Source organism: Canis lupus, chromosome X, assembly GCF_048164855.1.
Source record: "Canis lupus baileyi chromosome X, mCanLup2.hap1, whole genome shotgun sequence".
In the NCBI taxonomy this organism is placed as follows: Eukaryota; Metazoa; Chordata; class Mammalia; order Carnivora; family Canidae; genus Canis; species Canis lupus.
The window spans coordinates 75,727,739-75,741,248 of NC_132876.1; the positions used below are offsets into that span (position 1 = coordinate 75,727,739).

The 13,510-nt window shown below is 42.4% G+C and overlaps 1 protein-coding gene across 10 annotated transcripts in view; it reads left to right on the plus strand.

Annotated features, from left to right (window-relative positions):
* ARHGEF9 (Cdc42 guanine nucleotide exchange factor 9) overlaps positions 1 to 13,510 on the plus strand; it is a 211,944-nt gene that overhangs the window by 58,562 nt on the left and 139,872 nt on the right. For 6 of the 10 annotated variants that reach the window (XM_072817441.1, XM_072817442.1, XM_072817436.1 and 3 more), the window contains exon 2: positions 12,315 to 12,494. The exons of the other annotated variants lie outside the window; for them this stretch is intronic. In XM_072817441.1, coding sequence (XP_072673542.1) covers positions 12,315 to 12,494 — 180 coding nt within the window. The remainder of the gene's footprint in view (positions 1 to 12,314; positions 12,495 to 13,510) is intronic. 10 annotated transcript variants of the gene reach the window in all.

Here is a 13,510-nt window from a genome sequence, read left to right on the forward strand (position 1 = left end):
TAAATTAGTAGTAATTTAGAAACTGGGATAGGTATTCCTTTTTTTGACCAATTGATGATTTTTTTTTACCCAACATAATTGACAACTAACTTTCTGAAATACTGTAGGCTTGGTTTCTAATCTTGGCTCTGCCATTGACTAGATTTACTTGTTAGGTAACTTCTCCTCACTGGAACCTCAGTTTTCTTATCTGTAAAATGTTGGACTGAACTAGGTGTGCTAGTTCTTGAGAATCTCCAGTCCTGAGCTTCTCTAAGTATAAGAATCCAGCGTCAGGGTCTTGAACCTGAGATAGAGTCAAGAAGCATAGGTTCAAATTCTAGCACTGTACTGGATGCTTTGTCCCTCATTTAGTTGCCCTGGGCCTTCCCTTCTCTGCCCTCATCTCCTTCACCTAGCCCAGACAGATAGAAGGTGTCTTACTTAAGCTTGCTGACCTACTTGAAATTCTGTTGTTATAAGCAGAACTACTTTTCCTTCAGACAAAGACCCAATGCCATCCCTCACAGGCCTTGAGGATGGGTCTGATTGTGCTTCTCATGTGTCCTCTTTGACAGCCTCAATTTAGATGTATCCCTTTGTTTGAAGGGAAGCCAACTCAGCCATTCTATCCCCTGAGGCCTGATCTAGTGGCTGTTCACTGAATACCACTGCCATCCACTGATCCAGTATTTACCATGTATGCTGGGAACCCCGGATTGTGCTAGGCTTTGCTATAAACATGGCTCATCTCTGAACAGGAAGAACTGCTGACAGGGACCAAAGGCACTGCTAGTGCCTTGGCCAATGTCTTTTCTCTCACTGTGAATCAACAGGCAGAGGGAAATCAATAAGCCACTGGAAACTATCTTCTCCTTTCTGATGGGCTGTTTAAATGCAGATTTCCTTTCTGGATTGTAAGCACTCCCCAAGAGATAGTTACATTGTCTTTGGAAAGGCTCAGAACCTTTGTAAACCTGTGTCCTTGGTGGACATGCTTAGTAGACTTCAAGGTGGTTTAAATTTATTGAAATATATGTATTTTTTCTTTTGTTCTCCAGATAAAGGAACAGGTCAAAATGCTCCTATAAATTCTGTTTCTGTTCTCATCATCTTAGAGCAGATGGCCATGTTTAAAGACCACATTAGAACCATTAGTTCTAACCTATCTCCTCCTCTGCTCCTCCCCCCACCTACAGCCCTCCTTCCCTTACAATATTTTAACACGACATCTGTCAAATGGATAAAAAATGACTTTCCTTTATTCGTTTTGCCTTGCCCACCCACCCTCTGGCTGTGGTGTTGATGAGTATAGAACTATGCATGTGGGAGGCATGGAGGACAGATTCTTCATGTAGTTCTAGTCCCCTCCCCCTCCCCTTCTGTAAACCTAGAGAAGCCCCACCCCCACTTCTCCAGAAAGTCCAAGGCTGGCCTTCAAGTCACAATCCGGGAAAAGTTAAGGATCCCAGGGTTGGTCCCAGTAGAACCACATGAAGAAATTCAAGAACCCAGATGCAGATTCCTAGATAGGTCTAGGTCACCTCAGGGACTGGGGGCTCTTTGAGCTCCCTACCTCTTCCCTAGGTTTGGCCTGGCCATCTCTCAAGGTTTGAAGGCAACAAAGAGACTCCAGTGGGTGGCTGGAAATTAGTACTCACAGCAAGTCCAAGAAGCAGCTCACAATGCCCAGGACAGGAGTATTTTGGAGATGGAGCCCAAGCTGACTCAAGAGACAGGTGGGGTCAGAGTAACCTCCAGTTTGGAATGGTATGCTTCTGTCTCAACTCATGGAGAGAGCATTCCTGAGTCATTCTCTATTTGTTTTACTAATAATTTGTCTCTTAGAATATTAGAGTCTGACTTGAATAGTTTGAGCACAGCTCTTGGAAATTGCTTCTAGACTATAGGATAGAGACATGCTGTAAGGATTTTTCCATTAGGGCCACTAGGGCTAAAGGTCAGGGCAGGGGCCAGAGTAGAGGTACAAGAGAACAGGTACAGATAGCCTCTCAAGGCAGACTGAGAAGATCATCCTGGACAAACTACTCCTTAACCTGCCTGGAATCTAATACAAGGAGAAGCCAGGAGACAGAGTTTCAGAAATTCTGGTTTCCTCGAAATGATCCAGTGCAGTAAGATGAAATTCTTGTATTTCAGACTCTGGTTCTAGTAAGTTTAAGATGCTTGGTTTCAATATGATGTATGATTTAGGATCACTTGGGCTGCTTTTTTAAGAAGTCTGTGGTGATTTTGAGCAGCAGGTCTGTGGACCACACATTGAAAGACTAGTCTAATGGATTGGAGACATCTGGGTAATGCCAAAAGATCCTAGAATAACTTGACAGTAACTATTATTTCCAGTATTTTGGACATTCAGGGTAATGTTTATCATGTTGGGAGATGCTCTGGGTGTGAGACTTCTCTAGCCAACAGAATCATGGTTGGTTGGTGGTCCAGAAACATGTCTTTTCCATGATCTGTCCAATCCTTGACGTATTTGGCTGCATTTTCTCTAAAGGACTTAATTCTTCAGCAAGACCAGACTCTTAACATCATGAACTTTGGGGCAGTAGCTAGGTCTCACTTTACTAACTCCTGGGCCTGTTAGGTTGAGCTAGTGGCTGAAGTTTCATGTCAGAAGAGTCCATTGCTAAGGTCCAGACCAAGCAAATAACTCCCCTTCTTTCATATATGTTTGGTCACTATTATAGCTAAGATCACATGTAGCTTCTTTGGAAGAGGTACAGAAAGGTGTAGCCTTTTGTTATTAGTCTATAATGAATGAGGAAAATGTCCTTCATACCTTAGGAAGCTCATCTAGGATTCCCAAACTTTTAGGTTCTGGCTTATGACCAAAGTACATATTGGCCTTTGGTTCGTTCAGGTGATACATTTTGCTGACCTGATCCTCATCTAGGCCCACCTTTCTAAATCAAGCCAGTCCAGCTAGGTTTTGTGTCTGTCAGGTGTTACTGAAACCAACCATAGATGTTTTATTTTAAAAAAAGATATTTTATTTTATTAAAGTGAAAAATGGATGGTACGATGGGACATTGAAGGAAGCCAATGTCCAAATCACATGAACAAAGTAGGGAAAAAATGATCATGTCATGAAAAGATGATATTTGCATACTTCCTTTCAGTACATTTAGAGCCATAATCACTTAAATTCATTAATTATTCTGCTCAGAAATGAAATTATTTAGTTATGGGTGATAGCAACACCCAGATTAAAGCCGAAATCAACCTGATGGGATGAGCACTGGGTGTTATTCTATATGTTGGCAAAGTGAACACCAATAAAAAATAAATTAAAAAAAAAAGCCGAAATCAGCCAGGTGTGAACTATTAAGTCATCAGGGAAAAAAACCAATTGGAATTTTAAAAAATATTCATAGTGGTGTTTTTCTTACTGGGAATCTTTTCTCTTTTCCTTGATGACCATCAAGCACCTGTGCACATCTTCAGCAAAAACCAGCAGCCCACCCCACAAACCACCTGACCATAAATCCTATCAACAACAGACTGTTTTATAGGACACCTGGTACATATTTTGTAAATAATTTTCTTAGCCCCATAGTATGTTCTGAGACCTGACAGAGATGCTAATTCTGTTGTGATCTGCCTCAGAACTTGCCTTATTTTAAGGCTTAGACTGTAGAGGCTAAAAACAGTGCTGTTCATTATGAATTAAGCAGATTGTTTAGATCTACTATTCACAAGTGTACACTCTGGTTGTGTGGAGAATAACACTCTGGTTGACAACTTGAATAAATCCATAATGCCTTATTTTCTTTTTATCCTACTTAGAAATTAGTGAAAGAGGCAAAGGGAGAAAGGATACAATCTAGTCATCAGGTGAGGGATTAATGAACAGGCAAGTCAAGATCACACAGCTAAGAAGGGGCAGCCTAGTTCCAGTGTTCCTGTACTTAACCATGGATATGACTTTGGGTAAATCAGAGGCACAGAAGTAGGAGTATATCTGCCTGCAAGACAATCCATTTGGCCAGAGTGGAAGGTCCTTGCCAGGGTCAAGATAAGGGCTGGATCCATAGGCGGGGCTTTGCAAGACTGACAGGAGAGAGTTGTTGAGGCTTCTTGAGTGTGGATAGTTTCACAAGCAAAGTTCTGAGAAATGCATCATTAAGGAGTAGCTTAGTCAGTAGCAGGAAGGCCAATTGGGATGCAACTTAGGTGATAAGGGCTGGACCTAGGATGGGAGGTTGGATATAAAAGGTCATATCTGAGAGACATCTGGAAGGAAAAATCAGCAAGCCAAGAAGAGGTATCAGAAATGGGAAAATTTAGGAAGGAGGGGAATGGGGGTATATGATGAGTTTTACATATGTTTTATTGGAGGTGATAGCAGGCCATCCAGTGAAATGAAGAGCAGGAAGTTCGAAATATGAAAGTGGAAGTAAGAGAGCTGATATCATGAGGAAAATGATTTTTCTGACTTTTGATTGGGGTAGTCAAGAGCTAAAGTAGTTTCTCAGCTTTCCCAGCCAGTCTGACTAGCCTGTCACCAGCAATGCCTGAATGAGTTATATTCAGGAAGGGGCTAGTTAGCTCCAAGTTCTCATTTTCCTAAGAGCAGTAAAAGCATCCTATCAAGCACACAGGAGGGTAAGAAAAAATATGCTGTAATAATGAAATATCTGTCCTTTGAGAAGCTGAAATGCTAGCCTCAATAGAAAGCTAGAAGTGGAAGCAAATTAAGAGGTTGTCTGTCTGGTTCAAGTCTGTAACTTGACTAATAAAGAAACTGAGGCAGGTAAAGAACTTGCCCAAGATCATTCAATGAGCAGAGCTTCTTCCAATAGCCAGTCTTCAATGAGCAGAGCTTCTTCCAATAGCCAGTCTTTGCTGCACATCATGGTGCCTCCTAGCTGTTGTTGGAACAGCCCAGGTCACACCTTTCCAGAAGTGGGGGAGATTATTGTCCTTGAACACTTTGAGCAATATAGCCAGAATCTGTTTATAAGACTACATTAAAAAGGCTATTCAGGAGGGAGAATAAAATCCCATCCTATTTTAGATGTACTTAAAAGGAACAAAGGAAAGGATTTTGCTCTTGTCCATGCCTAGCTGTTGAAGGAGGGGACCTTCTGAGAGGATGGGGCAGGCACCAATGGAGAAAACCATTTAGAGGCAAAAAATGCCTCAAGTACCTTCTTATCCTCCTGTGAAACTTCTCAGAAGGAAGGTCCAACTCCGCTACCTTCATGGCAATTGACACATTTGCTATTCTGCCCAACATATGTTTATTTTTTAATGTTTTCTGCTACTCCTTGCCATTAAAACTCTAATATTTCTGGTAGTCACCTAGGCTAATTAACTATTTAGGGGTGGTACTGTTTAGCTAGAGGGCAAAAGCAAAAAATGGAAGACAAGTGCTATGTCTCTGGATAACCTGGGATCCCAGGTTTTTTTCTATGTTTGCAAGGCCTGGCATTATGCATACTCCTTACATGACCCAAAGTATCCTTTCTCAGACTTACCAACCACTGAGGAAGACTTTGAGGATCGTCAGGGAGCCCAACTTACAGGGTAACATGGGAATCTCTGAGAATAATGAGGCACCAAGAGAGTCAAGGGTGAAACCTAGACTATGAAGGTCCTCCAGGGCAGTGATTCACCAAGTGTCATCACCTGGAAACTTCTACTTAAGACCAATGAATTGGGGCACCTGGGAAGGTCAAACATCTGCCTTCAGCTCAGGTCATGATCCTGATCCGAGGGTGCTGGGATTGAGCCTCATATTTGGCTTCCTGCTCAGTGCAGAGCCTGTTTCTTCCTCTCCCTCTGCCACTACCCCCACCTCATGCTTTGCTGTCTCGATCTCTCTCTCTCTCTCTCAAATAAATAAATAAAAATATTTCTTTTTAAAAGGCCAACTGAATCAGAAACTCAAACTTGGAGGTCTAGTAATATGTGTTTTAACAAGCCTTCCAGAGGTTGAGAACTACTACTCAAGATCATTCACAGGATGTGCTGATATGCCTGGAAAGAGAAACCAGCTGGGAGCCTTCTCTCTCTGCCTTCTTGTGGGTGATTGGCAAAAGCAAAGCTATACAGTAAGGCCTACTAAAGATTCAAATCTGCTCTACCACCTGTAACTGAATGACTGTGAGCTACTTGGTTAATGCCACAGGTTATTTTCAGTTAAAAAATAGGGTTATTAACCTTGGAGAGTTAGAGATTGAGATTACAAAGTCCCTTGCCCAGTGCTTAATACATGTTTTTTTAGGATTTTTATTTATTTATTCATGAGATATACACACACACAGAGGCAGAGACACAGGCAGAGGGAGAAGCAGGCTCCATGCAGGGAGCCCAATGGGGGACTCGATCCAGGGGCTCCAGGATCACGCCCTGTGCTGAAGGCAGGCACTAAACCGCTGAGCCACCCAGGGATCCCCCTAACATATGTTTTCAACCAATATGTTTCTTCCTCCCTCCTTCCTTTTCTTCCTCCCTGTTTTACTTTTTTTGTCACTTCTTCCCTGCCTTTTTTCCTTCCACCTAAAAGGGCCCCCAGCCTACTCCAAGTTAGCTGTAGACACATGCCACATTGTTGACAAGAAACCAGGCTTAGAAGTCAATCTCTTAGAGGTCAGTGCCTCTAGGGTGTGGTGGCCATATTTCCAGGGTAAAAATCAGGAAACATGGGTCTGATAACAGATGTATCTACTTGTAGTATCGATGGGATAGAATGTTTGAAATTAGGGTTATCCTGGGAAACCTAGACAAAAATAAATAGGATATCATCTTTTTTTTAATATATATATATTTTAATTTTTATTTATTTATGATAGTCACAGAGAGAGGAGGAGAGGCAGAGACACAGGCAGAGGGAGAAGCAGGCTCCATGCACCGGGAGCCCGATGTGGGAATCGATCCTGGGTCTCCAGGATCGCGCCCTAGGCCAAAGGCAGGCACCAAACCGCTGTGCCACCCAGGGATCCCAGGATATCATCTTTTAAGAAATATGTTATGACTCTTCCCCCTCCCCATCTTCTTATTCATGTCCAAAAGTGTCTTTGGTGTACGGGTGCAGAACACTGTGTGTCCCACTCACTGGCAAGTCTGAGCAAGAGCCAATCTATATTTGGTGCTATACCTGAAATGTCCTGGGGATTAGGAATTATTCTGTTAGAAGTCATACCAGCACTTTCCCAAGGCCAGGAGCTATTGGGGTACCTAGTACCATTTCTTGGCTTTATATTGGGCTTGTAGGATGAAGGGTGGGGATAATTGGGAAATTAAGGCTTTTGCTTAGGGGAGGAGTATAAACTAGTTTAAGATATAAAGAATTTAACCCCTGATATAGCCACTCTCAAATGGCCTTTTCTTGGCTTTCTTCCTTTTATATATAGCTCTGTACCATTTAATAATATCAGCTCCAGCTACCTAAAACTCTTGTCCTTCACGTTTGCAAGATTACACTCCGTGGTGTCCTACTTATGTACCGAAAGCTTCATTTTGGGTTGTTTCTCTGGCTTCTCTTCTCTTCCTGACCTCTCATTGTTGTTGTTTCCCTAGGTTTTGGGTCTTCTTTCTTAGCACTTTGTTCCAGGGCAGACTTCCTTTATTTTCACAATTTCTGGGCCATTGATTTCAAAACCTATACAACTATCTCTCCTGACATATCTTGAACTTCAAATATGCCTTCATGTCCTTCTGGCCCCCTATATTCAACACATTGAAGAGAAAATTTGTCACCTCTTTTTACCCTCCCAAATGAGCATTTCTTTGTGTAGTTTACCCTCATGCTTTAATCATCACACTTTGACTTGAAACACCTCCACCCCTAAATCAACTTTGATTTCTTCCTTTTCCTCAAATTAAATTTTAGAGTCTTCAAACAGAACTCCTGCCTACCTTTCAAGCTTTCCTTCCCACTCCCCAAGCCCCTCTTCCCAGCCCTTTCCAAACTCTGTTACCTCTTTGCTATCAAATTCCCTGTAGTCCTTACCTTTGAGAACTTTTGTAGTCTCACTCCTCATTTCTCTGCCTCAAATGCCTTTCCTCCTCCCTCCTCTGTTACAATCCTACCCATTCTTTAAGATCTATCTTCAGTGTCCCACACAATCATTCTAGAGCCCAATAGGCACATATATTACTCCCTTCCTCTGAAGCCTTGTACTAGGCCAACATATACTAAGCACTGCAGTAGGCACTGCATATCTAGTGCTCAGTTTACCCTCTCTACAACCCTGAGGCAGGTATTATCCCCATTTTGTCTATAAAGAAACTGAAGCCCAGGGTTGTATAGCTTGAAACTATTGTCCTTGTCTTTTGTGATATTGCACTTCTAGGTATCCTGATTACATGCTGAGAGTTCCTTTTTGGTTTGTTTCTCTGGCTCTTCCTTTCCTCACCTCCCATTATCACTGCTACTTTCTAAGGTAGAAAAGCCAAGAATTGAAGCTAGTTTTGCTTGTCTTAACCATATTTGCATATTGCTTGAAAGACATTCACTGTTGGTTCTTGAAGGGTCTTTGATCTTCAGTTAAGGACTGTGTCTGAATCACAGTAAGAAGACTCCTGTATATATAGATAGTGGGGGTCACTGAATGAGTGTTGGATGGAAAATGGATGAGCAAAGCGCATATTTATTTTAAAAATCATAACAAGTTAAGTCAATCCTGTACAAAAAAGGGAGATTTGAGACCAATTTCAAACCCAGATTTAATTCACTGTTAAAACAATCCAGAGGATGGGTGAGTAGTATCCCCTTATTCCTGCTTCTATTTGTGATTGAAGAGCACAGGAGCCCCATACAACTCCTTCTCTCGTGGATTAGCCCTTCTTTCATGTCTGCACACATATCCATCAAGTCTAGGTTTAGTATATTAAAATGGAAACAGGTAGGTATGTAGAATTATCCATGTTTAACGGGTAAAAAAACTGACCCGGGATGCCTGGGTGGCTCAGCAGTTTGGCACCTGCCTTCGGCCCAGGGCATGATCCTGGAGGCCCGGGATTGAGTCCCACGTCGGGCTCCCTGCATGGAGCCTGCTTCTCTCTCTCTGCCTGTGTCTCTGCCTCTCTCTCTGTATCTCTCATGAATAAATAAATAAAATCTTTAAAAAAAATAAAGAAACTGACCCAATGGCACCATAGTTTATAAGAGCAGATACTCTAAAGCCATACTGTAGCTTCATTTGAATTATATCTTTAATACTTATTTTCTATGTAAATTTGGGAAAATTATTTAATCTCTCTGAGCTTCAGTATCCTTGTCTATAAGATAGGAATAATAATATTCTTTCCTCAAAGGGCTTCTGTGAGGCTTTAATGGATTAATGTGTGTAAAGTGCTTGGAATAGTGCCTGACATAGAGCAATACTCTATATTGGCTAATATCATCATCATTATCATTACACCTTTAGCAAGTAGCAGAGGAAGGTCTTAAATCCAAGATAAGATACCTTCTCTATCTATGATGTTACTTTGGGGGAACAGTGGTCCAGGAAGCTGGCCATCAGATGACTGTAGGCAAGTTACTCCTGCTATATCATACCTGATCTATAGAATGAAGGATTATGGGTGATGGTCTTTGAAATGCTGTCCAATTCTTACTGTCTTTGATTCTATGTAGGCCCTGACAATAGGTTTACAATTGGTTTATGGCCACTGGATCCTAGATTGGCCTTGTCTAGTGTATAGCTGGGCCTGTGATCTGAGGGCCCAGGCAGGTCAGCTGGACTAAATGGGGACACGAGTGAGCCAACTGCTCTTGGGAAAAGCTGAACATAAAATTGATAAAAAGATGACTGTACTGTAGAAAGAGCACAGACAGTGAAATCAGCCAGACCTGGGCCTAGAGTACCTCAGACAGCATCACAGGTAGCATCATGAGCAGAGGGTTGGTAATTGATATTAAAATATGCTTGACCTTTGGTAAAAAGTCAAGGATATAGATTTAAGCCATAAGCCTTCATGGTGTTGTGAGTTGGGGCTGTATATTCTTTTTTTTAAAGATTTTATTTATTTATTCATGAGAGACACAGGCAGAGGGAGAAGCAGGCTTCATGCAGGGAGCCCGACGTGGGACTCCATCCTGGGTCTCCAGGATCATGCCCTGGGCTGAAGGCGGCGCTAAACCACTGAGCAATCCAGGCTGCCCAGGGCTGTATATTCTTATTGAACTCTAACAACACCAGCTGGAACATGTCTTTGTCAGGAGAGGGAGATTTTCTTTATGGAGATTTATTTTATTGAGACCAGTAACCAGCAATTCTCCACTGAGGCCAGAACAAGAAGAAATTGACTTTTAGTGCAATTGGAAGAAAGCAATTTCAACATAAAAAAAAAATCTCATAGACAGGGCCACTGGTGGGCTAAAGGTGGCTGTCCATATCTCCTTCTCTGTAGTTCTTTATGAATAGGAGTCATCTGCTTTGTAATATTAGGGATGGAGTTCTATGAATTCAGTGTAGCTAATGAGTAGACATTGGTAGTATCATGGGTGTTAGAGCATATGCAGTCAGAAGGCCAGGCTCCATAATTTTTTATTTGTATGACTGGACAAAGGACAGGTCACCTCTCTGAGCCTCAGTTCCCTTATCTTTAAAATGTGGGTAATAGGGCAGCCTGGGTGGCTCAGCGGTTTAGCACTGCCTTCAGCCCAGGGTGTGATCCTAGAGACCTGGGATCGAGTCCCATGTCGGGCTCCCTGCATGGAGCCTGCTTCTCCTTCTGCCTGTGTCTCTGCCTCTCTCTCTCTGTCTCTCATGAATAAATAAATAAAATCTTTGAAAAATATATGGGTAATAGTGAGATGTAGTCATTCAGTAAGGATTAAGTGATACAGTAGATATGAATATATTTTTGTAAATAGTGAAGCATGAGGTCATTGAAAGGGGTATTATAAAAGCCCTGTTGGAAATCTTGTTTGCATCCATGCTACGGAGCTCCCAGTATGCCTTACCTGACCAACAGAATGACTTAACTAAGTCAAATTCAGTATAGGGTGTATTTTCCTATGTATGTAATGTGTTATGTGTTAATTTCATGACCATAGGGTTCTTCTTCAGTTGGTATATTGAAAAGCAGACCTATGTGAGAGGATGCATGTTACATATTCTGTCTCTGTTGTCTTTGAACTGTTGCCTTTGGTCTTGTGGAGCTATAGTTACCTTGGGGAATCAGTCCTTCATCAAAGCAGACTGATGGAAAAGTTGACTTCTAGACAACATATTCAGAAATTTAGTTCTAAGGGAAAAGTTCTTAAATCTTTTGCCTCGACAGGCCGTATGTTCTCTGTTCTGGGATCTGTTTCTCTAAATGCTAGGAAGATTGATGGCCTATATAGGCTGGAACCAATTGAGGAAAAAGGAAAACAAACAACACAGGGGTCAGGATGGCACCCAGAAAGAGACAGACTATTCCCCCACCCTTATCCTCATCACTATGCTTAGGCGAATGTTATGAGTGAGTGTGTGTGTGTGTGACATGGCACTGGGATAGATGTCTTCTTGTTGTTGTGTGTAGCCCAGTCCTGCTGGTCACAAAGTTTAATGACCAGGGTTAAGGTCTTTGCACAGCCCCTGCCTTGCTGCGTGATCCTGAGCTCACCCTTTAACTTCCTTATGGCTCAGTTATGCCATCTATCAAATGCAGGATTCAACCTAGATTCCATATGTATCTCACCGGGTGGTGGTAAAAAAATCACTGAGTGAATCTGTGCCAAGGTTGAGTAAGGCATCAGAGAAAGCCATATTCTTTCATACCCATGACTTCTCTGGATGGCATAATGTGTGGGTGAGAAAAGGAGTCTGCAGTACTGGAGTCCATTGTGTGTGAGGAATGCCATGGTCTGTAACCCTTTGGGGGTGGGGTACAGTGGTGTTAAATAATGTAACACCAATTCTCAGTTGGTCATTTCCAATGAGGAGGAGAAAAAGGGGAGGAACACAGAGAATTTAGAGCAAATATTTTTGAGCTTCATTTTAGCTTTTGATTTCAACCTCTTCATCCATTCCAGACCTAGGACTGCCTTGAAGCACCAAGGGAAGATGCACTGGAACCTTCTTTCTTCTCTGGGGAAGGAGCTTATGAGTAGGAATAAAAGCATGAGGCCTGTGTAGTCCATATTCACATTCTGGGTCATCCCACCCACTGGCTAATGGAAAGTTGACAAGTATTGTTTGTCTTGTGGTCCAGTGGAGCTTGTGCTCCCAGTGCCATCTCCCTCTCCCCAGCCCTTCACCACTAGTATGTCAGCTTTTCCATAAATAGTAGAGTTGTGTGGGTGGGGTAAAGGGCAAGTAAGGTAGCCAGCTGTGTGGACTGAACACATTCTCATTTTGTCTCCTAAGCTGATCACTGGAGATTCCATCGTTAGTGCTGAGGCAGTATGGGATCACGTCACCATGGCCAACCGGGAGTTGGCATTTAAAGCTGGCGACGTCATCAAGGTCTTGGATGCTTCCAACAAGGATTGGTGGTGGGGCCAGATCGACGATGAGGAGGGATGGTTTCCTGCCAGCTTTGTGAGGGTGAGTGTCAGCCTTCACTCTCCTCTCCTGTCTCCTTGGCTACCTGCCCATGGCTTTCCCCTCACCAGCCTCTGTTTTTCTGCTCATTTCTCTTCCGGTGGCTCCTCTCACATTCCCCCTACCTTTTTTTGTTTTTGTCTTTTACCCAGGACTTAGGCCTTCTTTAATCTTTTCCCTTCTAATTTTGAGTCTTTTCTTTTCTTTTTTTTCCCCCTTATTTAATTTAACAATCCCCATATTCTGCCTCCTGACTTTGACGTGTTGTGACTTTGTACAAATCAGTTCCCTTTTGGTCTGGATGGTTTTTGAAGACTCTTTTAACTCTATATTGCTTTGAACTTACTTTTCTTATCTCTTTTCTTTTATTACTTTCCTTGTCTCCCCTTTTTTGTTCTTTCTTTTTATAGATCCCTCTCTTTCCTTCCCCTCCTTACTCCTCCGTCTGCTTTGCCTTCTTTCTCTTATTAGGGAAGTATGAACACCCCTGTGTGTTGTCTTCAGATGTTAATGTATGAGTGTGGGCTCCCTACCCTCTAGGGGCTACAGTTTACTGACTGCAGATCTTACTTTGAGTCAGGTAACTGGGATCTAAAATGTGTTGAGGGTTGGGAAGCGGGCAGCTTGATGCTTGTAAGACCTTGGCCCTTTTGACATTGCACCACGAAAAACCTAGCCCCTAATAGAAGGGGCACTTGAGAAAGGGTTCCTTAGCAATTTCCGCTCCCTCTGGGTCACCAATTGGCAGGATGCTATGATGTAAGAGCACTGGCCTGGTGTCCCAACTGTTGGCCTTCCTTAGAGTTATAAGCTAGAATCTGTTCTTTTAGTATTTCTGAGCTGTGATTTTTTCCCCCATCCACAAAATGGTATTGATAATTCTTTCATGCCAGTGGATATCACAGTGAATGAAATAATTCACATGGTGACAACTTTGGCAGTACAAGTACCAAAGCTATATCAGGATGTTTTATGATCATCTTTACTATAGCCTATCACCTTTGGTTGGTTTATTCTGT